This window comes from Danio rerio, chromosome 11, assembly GCF_052040795.2.
Source record: "Danio rerio strain M-AB ecotype USA chromosome 11, GRCz13ab, whole genome shotgun sequence".
Taxonomy (NCBI): domain Eukaryota; kingdom Metazoa; phylum Chordata; class Actinopteri; order Cypriniformes; family Danionidae; genus Danio; species Danio rerio.
In genome coordinates this window covers 2,547,892-2,557,500 of record NC_141031.1, presented here as the reverse complement: position 1 = coordinate 2,557,500, position 9,609 = coordinate 2,547,892, and the positions used below count along the sequence as shown (strand labels likewise).

At 39.5% G+C, this 9,609-nt stretch overlaps 1 protein-coding gene across 4 annotated transcripts in view; it reads left to right on the top strand.

Moving 5' to 3' along the window:
- The window catches only part of ankrd52b (ankyrin repeat domain 52b), a 34,333-nt gene extending 25,249 nt beyond the window's left edge, over positions 1 to 9,084 (top strand). For 2 of the 4 annotated variants that reach the window (XR_015502198.1, XR_015502197.1), the window contains 8 exons: positions 2,087 to 2,306; positions 3,779 to 3,866; positions 3,963 to 4,046; positions 4,308 to 4,453; positions 5,868 to 5,955; positions 6,040 to 6,122; positions 6,201 to 6,292; positions 8,729 to 9,084. Coding sequence is in view for 2 of the 4 variants with exons in the window: in XM_087272981.1 (XP_087129107.1) it covers positions 2,087 to 2,306; positions 3,779 to 3,866; positions 3,963 to 4,046; positions 4,308 to 4,453; positions 5,868 to 5,950; positions 6,040 to 6,122; positions 6,201 to 6,292; positions 8,729 to 8,907 (975 nt within the window). In the remaining 2 variants the exon portion in view is untranslated. The remainder of the gene's footprint in view (positions 1 to 2,086; positions 2,307 to 3,778; positions 3,867 to 3,962; positions 4,047 to 4,307; positions 4,454 to 5,867; positions 5,956 to 6,039; positions 6,123 to 6,200; positions 6,293 to 8,728) is intronic. The other 2 variants (XM_087272981.1, XM_087272980.1) reach the window with 1 other exon arrangement.
- Positions 9,085 to 9,609: the final 525 nt, after the last annotated feature.

The window sequence follows — 9,609 nt, the reverse complement described above, 5'->3', positions numbered from 1 at the left end:
GGATAGGACAATATTTGGTCAAGATTCAACAACTATTTGCAGATCTGTAATCTGGGGGTTCAAATAAAATCAAATATAGAGAAAATCACCTTTAAAGTTGTTCAAATTAGGAACTTAGCAATGCATATTACCCATCAAGTACTGAGTTTTGAAATATTTATGGTAGGAAATGTCTTTACATGCTGTTACACTCACCAGCGATCCAGCTACTGCGTATCGCTGGAGAACTACAAATCTGCCACCAAATGGACTACAAATCCTGTCATGCACCTCACACTCAGCTGTTTCAGTTTTACCTGATGACACACACACACACACAGCTGAAACTCATCATTGATTCATTACCTGTACTATAAAGACACCTCTCATTTCCACACACATTGCTGAGTCTTTTTTTCCTGTCAACATTACAAAGCTTTTACTTTGTCTGGTTTTTCCTGTGCCGTGTTTCTTTACCCTTGCTTTGTCTATTGTTTATGCTGTTAGCTGCACGAACTGATCTATTAGCGTGTGACCCGACTACTCTTTTGCACTGCCCTGTATGATAATGTTTGCTCTTTTGCTTGACCGTTGCCTGCCTGCCTGACTATTGTTCTTAATAAGTACTGCATGAGGATTCTCAACTCAGTTGTCCAGCGTCCCCACATGACACATACAGATTATATGGTACATAGGGTTTTCCACATTGGATATACAGAAAACAATCAAACATACAGTAGGAATCAAGATATTGTAAAAAAAAAAAGACAAAAAATCCCATAAGTAAATAAATGAATAGGAAAACTACATTAAGGATTCAAAGACATCATATGGAAATCTTTACTTAATATTTTAATGATTTTTGGCATAATAGGACAATTGAAAACTGCCAAATTGATGCTATTGCCTAACATAGATATATACACTAGATATCGCATAGGGACCCTGAGCATGCGTCAATAGCGCCGCCACATTGGTACAGTGCTCCCAGGACAAGAGTCATTCAACCGCACTAGTCAAGACAGTGTTATTACGTGAAGATGCGGGACTTTAGCGCTGTGTACGGGTGTAGAAACGAGCAAACAAAGAAAACAAAGCACAAAGGCAGAACATTTCATAGGTAATATTAAGTTTTTTTCTGTTTTTGTATGTTCTGAACTTTTGTGCTAATCAGGTCACGTGATGATAACAGTCACTTACTGCATTCACCATACGGCAAAGCAGCTCCAACTCGCACTAAACACTCGGCTTATGCTAGTTTTGTTGAATAAATTCAGCAAACAATGCAAAAGAAATATGACAACGAGATGCTGCGCTGCCAGAAACTTGTATTATTGTCGGCTAACGTTAGTGAAAGAGTCGTTCGGGGGATTCATTCACAAACGAGTCGCTCCCTCCGTCAGCATGAGAAGTGAAAGCAGGAGAGGAGATGTGTTTCAGGACATGATTAGATCAAATTTAACAGGGAGGGTGAATAGTACATTTCTGTACACACAAACACAAGCTTTTTGTCAGGAATGCCCGTGCGGTCACTGATCCATCAATGTAGAAAAGTGATGTAAAATGATAATTTTCGTAATTAGAAAAAAAAATTACATACTAACATCCAGGAAAACTCCTGATCATAGATACATGTGTATATGTGTATATCTCTGGCTTTGGATGGCCACAGTCCTCCACTGTACCTTGGTCCCGCATTCATTTCAAAGGAGCGCTACCCTGTAGCAAGATGGCGGCGCTATTGACGCATTCCGTCCAATAGACAACAATAGACCAGGCGACATCTAGGGTATATATCTATGATTGCCTAAAATATACACTGCTTTAGATGGGTGATCAAACGAAAGGTTTTTAGTGCTAGTTTTAATTACATTTACATCAATACATTTGCCAGATTCCTTTATTAGCTTAAAAAAAAACATTACATTATGAGTTTTTGCTTTCTCTGGGAATTTAACCCACAACCCTAGCATTGCTAACACCATACTATACTATTTGAGCTACAGGAAAAAGAGATTTAATTTGGCATCTAAGTATTTTAGAAGGATTATAAGTGTATCTTGCAGTGCTAGTGAAGTGAGATTAAGTGTGTGCGTGTGTGTTTCAGGCAGTAGTTGGCAGTGAGGAGTGTGTCTCGGCTCTGCTGGTTCACGGGGCTTTCTCTCTGTGTCGGGATGTTCACGGCAGAGTCCCTTTGCACTTCGCTGCCTCCTGTGGTCACTCTGAGCTCCTGCGGCCTTTGCTGGATGCAGTTTCAGTCTCGGATCCTCTGGACTCCCTGCTGGACTACAGCTCCTACACACCCACTCACTGGGCTGCTTACCATGGTAAAAACAATCTAATGCCATTTTAAACATGTTAGAAATTGGTATTTTTAAATTGTTACAGATGAAGTCATAATTATTAACCCCCCTGAATTATTAGCCTCACAGTAAAATACTCCCAGAGTATTCAAATCTCCAGAAACAGTTTTACAAGCCTATTTAGAGCCAAGAAATTGACTCTATGATGAGAAGCTGAGTTTTTACATATTTGGAAGGGTTGTGAATATTAAAAGTGCCATAAAGTGTGTTGATTCAAGTTTTTTTTTCTCTGATATCTATTTAGTAGGTATGTGGCTTAAGTAAAAAAATAAATAAATCTGTATATCCTGCATTTTGCGTCCTGACAAGCTGTTTAGCAACACATACAGAAAACAATCTGTACAGGCATGGTGCAGCTGGCTTTAGCTAAGTCTTTATTGGTCTCCATGCATCTCTCGTTTTCAAAATAAGAGCCCTCTGTGTATAGCATGTTTTATTTAAGCGTAGATAAGTGAAGATTATAGACTGTTAATATTAAAATTTGTTACAGTTTTTAAAGTACGCCTGAACTGGAAGCTGTGACTATTATTTTTCCGTATTGTGGCGCTATTGAAACAGAATATTAAATGAGAAAGCAGTGGGCGTGGCTTGTTTTTTCTACTGCTAGCTGATTGGATGCAGTAAAGTAGGCGTTTCATTCAGAAAGATGGGGGAAAAGGAGTTTGGGGAGAGTTATTACAACCTAACAGACTCCTCCTGCTCACCATTTCTGTTTGTAGTCAAAACTGACAGCTGGAGGGGCGTGGTTAAGTGTGTTAGCCACGCCTATTAGGGCAAACTTTTGTTTTTTTTATATTGTCATGCACAGATAAATTGTTCACCACACAACTAGCAATGTGCGCTAATAAAATCAACATGGTTAGTTTTGATTTCATGTGTACTTTAGTACTCTAGTTTTAGTTTGGTAGCTTGGTCACACTTTATATTAAGTGTCCTTAACTACTATGTACTTACATCAAAAATAAATACAACATACTTACTGTGTTTATAATGTATTTGAGAACACTTGTGGTGCTCTTGAGTTGGGATAGAGGTTGGGTTATGGACAAATTTGGTGGCATGGGTTTAAGGGTGGGTTAAGGTGTAAGGGATGGTCAACAGTGTATTTACAAATGTAAGTTAATTACAGATGTAGTTACATACATGTATTTAATCAAGCATAAGTACACAGTAAATACATGTATTTACACAATAAGTACATTGTAACAAACTATTTATTACTGTGTAAGTACATATTAGTTAAGGCCACTTAATGTAAAGTGGGACCGGTGGCTTTAATGAGAGGTAATAATCAGGGAATTTTAATAAATGCGATGCCAATTGAATTTAACAGATGATTGACGGATCTCTCATTTGATTGTTAACTTCTGAAGCAGTTAATTTTGGCAGTGACTATAGTAATGTATGTTGTGTATCTGTGTGTTTTGTGTTGTAAGGTCACACTCACTGTCTAGAAGTTTTACTTGACTACAAACCATCAAGCGTTCAGGATGGAAATGGCTTTTCACCGTTGCACTGTGCACTGTGAGTCCAGCCCTCCGGCTCATCCTCGAAGCTTTTCTGGACGAACACACACTCTTACTTATCATGAGGAGATTTTCCTGTTTCATTTCTCCACAGGATTACAGGCCACGATGGTGCTGCTCAACTGCTTATTGAAACTATGGGAACAAAGATTATAAACCTCAGAGATGACAAAGGAAGGTGTGTGTGTGTGTGTGTCCATTATTGACTAAAGGCACATTATGTATTAACCTAGTTAAGCCTTTAAATGTCACTTAAAGCTGAATACTAGTATCTTGAAAAATATCTAGTCTAATATTATGTGCTGTCATCATGACACAGATAAAAGAAATGATATATTAAAATTATTATGTTTAGAAATGTTTTGAGACATCTTCTCTCCTTTGAATAGAAATTGGGGGAAATATACTGTGGGCTTTAAGTGTGTGTTTGTATCTGCAGGACTCCACTTCACGCATCGGCATATTCAGGAAGTGTCTCAGCGCTGGCGTTAGCGTTGAGCTGCGCTTCAGATGTAGACTCAGTGGATGATGCCGGACGCTCCGCATTAATGTTCGCTGCTGAAAACGGACACACGTCTGCTGTCGGTTTGTACTGTTGTGCTTTTATTTTTATATATTAAGAGTTATATATATTGGTCAAATTGACCAATTTTTTACATTTTTAGAAAATAACACCATGTGAAAATTTAAATATGTCACCGGCCACTTTATTAGGTACATCTTACTAGTACAGGGCTAGACGCTCTTTTGCCTTCAGAACTGCCTTAATCCTAAGTGACGTAGATTCAACAAGGTACTGGAAAAATCCTGAGATTTTGCTCCATATTGACATGAGAGCATCACACAGTTATTGCAGATTTGTCGGCTGCACATCCATGATGTGAATCTCCCGTTCCACCACATCCCAAAGGTGCTGTATTGGAGTCTGAGATGATTCATGCTTTGACATGGTGTGTTATCCTGCTGGAAGTAGTCATCAGAAGATGGAGACACTGTGCTCATAAAGGGATGGACATGGTCAGCAACAATACTCAGGTAGGCTGTGGCGTTGATGCTCAGTTGGTACTAATGGACCCAAAGTGTGCCAAGAAAATCTCCCCCACACCATTACACCACCACCACCAGCCTGAACCACTGATACAAGGCAGGATGGATCCATGCTTTCATGTTGTTGAGGCCAAACTCTGACCCGAGCATCTGAATGTGTCAGCAGAAATGGAGACTCATCAGAGCAGCAACGTTTCTCCAATCTTCTATTGTCCAGTTTTGGTGAGCCTGTGTGAATTGTAGCCTCAGTTTCCTGTTCTTAGCTGACAGGAGCGGCACCCGGTGTGGTCTTCTGCTGCTGTAGCCCATCTGCCTCAAGGTTGGACGTGTTGTGTGTTCAGAGATGCTCTTCTGCAGATCTCGGTTGTAGCGAGTGCTTATTTGAGTTACTGTTGCCTTTCTATCAGCTGGAACCAGTCTGGCCATTCTCCTCTGACCTCTGGCATCAACAAGGCATTTGCGCCCACAGAACTGCCGCTCACTGGATATTTCCTCTATTTCAGATCATTCTCTGTAAACCCTAGAGATGATTGTGCGTGAAAATCCCAGTCGATCAGCAGTTTCTGAAATACTCAGACAAGCCCGTCTGGCACCAACAACCATGTTCAAAGCCACTTAAATCCCCCTTTTCCCCATACTAATGGTCAGGTCGAACTGCAGCAGATCATCTTGACCATGTCTACATGCCTAAACGCATTGAGTTGCTGCCATGTGATTGGTAGAAATTTGCGTTAACAAGCAGTTGGACTGGTGTACCTAATAAAGTGGCCGGTGAGTGTATACTATATATATATATATATATATATATATATATATATATATATATATATATATATATATATATATATATATATATATATACAGTTGAAGTTACAAATATTTCCAAATGATGTTTAACAGAGCAAGAATTTTTTTTTACAATATTTCTATAATATTAAACTGTTTTATGCAGAAATCCTCCTTCATGAGGCCAGAGTGGATCTGTCACTGCAAGACGTCAACATGAACTCAGCTCTTCATCTGGCCTGTAGAAGAGTAACGTACCCAAACATTCACAATTACTGTATAACACATGCTGAGAGTTGAGTTTCCAGAATAAATGATCACCATGTTGTCCTCCACAGGGTCATGAAATGTGTGCTCTCCTCATGCTGGCGGAGACTGACGACACGTCGCTCATCAGTTCCACAAACAGAGCGCTTCAGACGTGAGCTTTGCTGTTTGATTACATGCTATAAGTTGATTATTTAGTTGCATTGGCTAGTTTTTGTGTGTCTGCCTGCAGGCCTCTGCATATCGCAGCTAGAAATGGCCTTGTGACAGTGGTTGAGGTTCTGCTGACTCGAGGAGCAACAGTTCTGGCCGTAGATGAGGACGGTAATGACGACTTTTTATAACCTGATGATTGTACGTGTTTGTCTAATGTAAGGTCATTTAAAGGGAACCTATATTTTATAAGATGTAAAATAAGTCTCTGATGCCCCAGGAGTGTGTGTGTGTGTGAGTGTGTGTGTGTGTGTGTGTGTGTGTGTGTGTGTGTGTGTGTGTGTGTGTTTGAAGTTTCAGCTCAAAATACAACACAAATAATGTTTTATAATTCTCTGAAACTGACCCTTTAAGGCTTTGATTTTAATCGTGGTGTTTTGGGGGACTGTTGCTTTAAATGCAAATGAGATTGTGGTCTTTTTAATAGAGGGTGGAGCTACAAATGCCTATGTGTCAAGATAATGGCAGATTCAAAACTGTAACGGCGGATGGCTGCTTCTCACTCAGGGCTGTTTATGCTAATGAGGGAGAGATGGTCACTAGTGGGCGGGGCTTTCCCCCTCTGATGACACGTACAAAGGAAGAATGTTAATCAAAGTGTTTCTGCAGACTGTTTTTATCAAGTGAAAGGCAGAATACGTGTTTGGCGCGATTCGTTGCCATTTTCAGACCAGCGCAACAGTAATTTTCACGTTTTGCGCCACGTTGTTTAAATGGCAAATCTATTTGCGCCACTTTGTGGACTCATGGGTGTGCTGGTCTAGAAAGTAGGTGTGTTAAGGCGCATTGTTGGCGTGCTGCTGTTTTGAGGAACTGAAATAGACTGCGGCATTATTGTTATTATTATCAGTATTATTTATTATATGCATTTAAATATTTATTTTAATAAACATACATTTAGATTTGTCCACTTTTGGGGTTTTGGAGACGTCTGCATCACCATATGGGGCATAAGAACAGGACGTTTGTTTGGATATAACTTTTTTGACCACCCTTGACTATTATTGTTCATTAATTCCTTTGCTGGAAATTAGAACTGAATTTTGGAAATCGTTTTGACACAAATCTTTCGCTTAGCAAATTAAATTAAATATGTGGGCTAATGGATGTATTCAGTGGAGTGAGTTTCCAACGTTTCCTCCACCATAGTAAAGGAGTAAAGAGTAAAAGTAAAGTAAAGAGAAAGTAAAGAGGCTGAATGGAGGAGGCTCATTCTTCATCCTCGCGCTGCAGATGCTCTGTTTAACTGTTTTCTCGCTAGTGAAGCGTTCAGTTTTTACAATTACAAAGTCCAACATGTAAATAGCGAATGACGCAACTGACTCTTAAACGGAATGGGAGACGAGACTCAGATTGGTTTAATGCTCATTATGCTCAAAACACACCCAGAACTCATTAAGAGAATAAGCACAACCCTCTTAGACCATGCGCCAGAGCGTATTTCTCCGTCCTTAAAATAGCAAAAGTGGATTCGGACACGTCCTTAATGCTTTTGAGCCATGCGCTTTAGACTTTGCATATAGATCATTAAAATAGAGCTCAATAATAATTGTACTTAAATGAACATTTACAGTAAACATAAAATGAAAAAAAGAAAAAGGCAGGTCTCAATGCTGTCAAACACTGGGGGTATGTTCACTCATCAGTTTTTAGATGCTAAATGCGAACACTCTATGTTTTATAAATAGCATTCATTCTGCTAGCTAAGTGTAGATTACGTGAACGCTGATTGAGTGGGAAAACCACCGACACTAAAATTCAGTAGTTATTATTGTGTTAGTGTTATAAGCTGCATCCCAAATGGCACACTATACACCATGCACTCATGCACTATGTACTTATGCACTTACACACTCAACAGGATAGTACATGTATGTAGTGTTGTCCCAAATGGCACACTAATGTTTTTTTACTAAACGGAAATTCAAACCGTTTCCCTGATGACGTTTGACGGTTGCCAAATCAGTGAAATAAACAACAGAATTATCAAATAATACCTGCCGTGAGTATTGCCGCATTCACCATCGGGAGGCGATATAATCACTCTCGTAGGAGAATTTTGCTTTCTCCATCCAAAATAAATAAAGTTATCCAACATGTGCGTCCGATAGCTCCGCCCCTTCCGCTACGTAAGCAAACCTGCGGTCGTTGAGTGCGTGAAGTGTCCATCATTACACACTTCATTTTAGCGGCTGAATGAGTGCATCATCCGGGTAATTAAAGTGCACTTATTATTTTTAGAGTTTTCAGTGTGAACACACTACTTACACTATTTATACTACAAAATGGCGTAGAATAGTGCATAAGTATGCGATTTGGGACGCAGCTATAGTGTTCATTAAGCCACCATTTTATCCCCGCTCAAAAAAATCCTGAACACTATTATGTCAAAATAAAAGTCCCCTGCGAATGGAACATTACAGTTGTCGAATAACTACACACTTCAGAGTCTTTGTAATGCATTTAGAAGCAATTATTCGAGTTTCTGAAATGTTTCTCATAAATATATTCTCATATCACTATTAATGTAGCTGTCTGTTCTTTTAGGACACACTCCAGCATTGGCTTGTGCACCAAATAAAGAGGTGGCGAAGTGCCTGGCGCTCATCATTTCCACTATGAAGCCGTTCATCGGTTTGATGAAGAACTGTGGCAGTGGTGTTTCCCATCAGCCCCTGCGTAACGGCGTATCTCTACACCTGCTCACCGAGGAGCCGCAGGGCTGAGCATCATTTTTAACAGCATCTGTCCTGCTGGAAGGTAGCAAAACAGACTTTTCACAACACTTTTTATGTATTTATATTAAAAAAACGACGAATAAAAGGCTATTTGGTTTCCCTGCAAACTCCTGACGTGCTCCACAAGATGTAAACATGTCAAAATAAAGTCTCCTGCTCATGGAATATGATGCTTTTTTCATGACTTTAGACATAATTTCATCATGGACACTATTCACAAGACTGTTTATAAGTCATCAGCATCTTAAATCCTTGAAAGTTGTTAATATTTTGACTAAGATGTAAAATAAGTCTTTGGTTTCATGTATCTGTGAAATTTCAGCTCAAAATTCTCATCAGATCGTTTTTGAAACCCTTCTGAATATGTGAATTCAGACCTGCCTGTGCCTTTAAATGCAAATGAGCTGGTTCTCCCCGCCCACCGTTCCCACAAGCGTTGTTTTTCCTGCTGCTTCACTTCAGATAAACAGCAGTCGGTGATAGACACAGACACTGATGAAGTAGAGATCCTGTTTATGAGTCAAAAATACCAAGTATGGTTATTTTATGTACTTGTTGTGAAGTTTATTCAAGCCTTTCTGCAACGACGAGTCACACAAATGCCATTGCGCATACGCACACATGCACACGTTTTAATCTGCACTGTTTTTGCACATCTACTTGCAGCAAATCTGGATATGAATTATGATG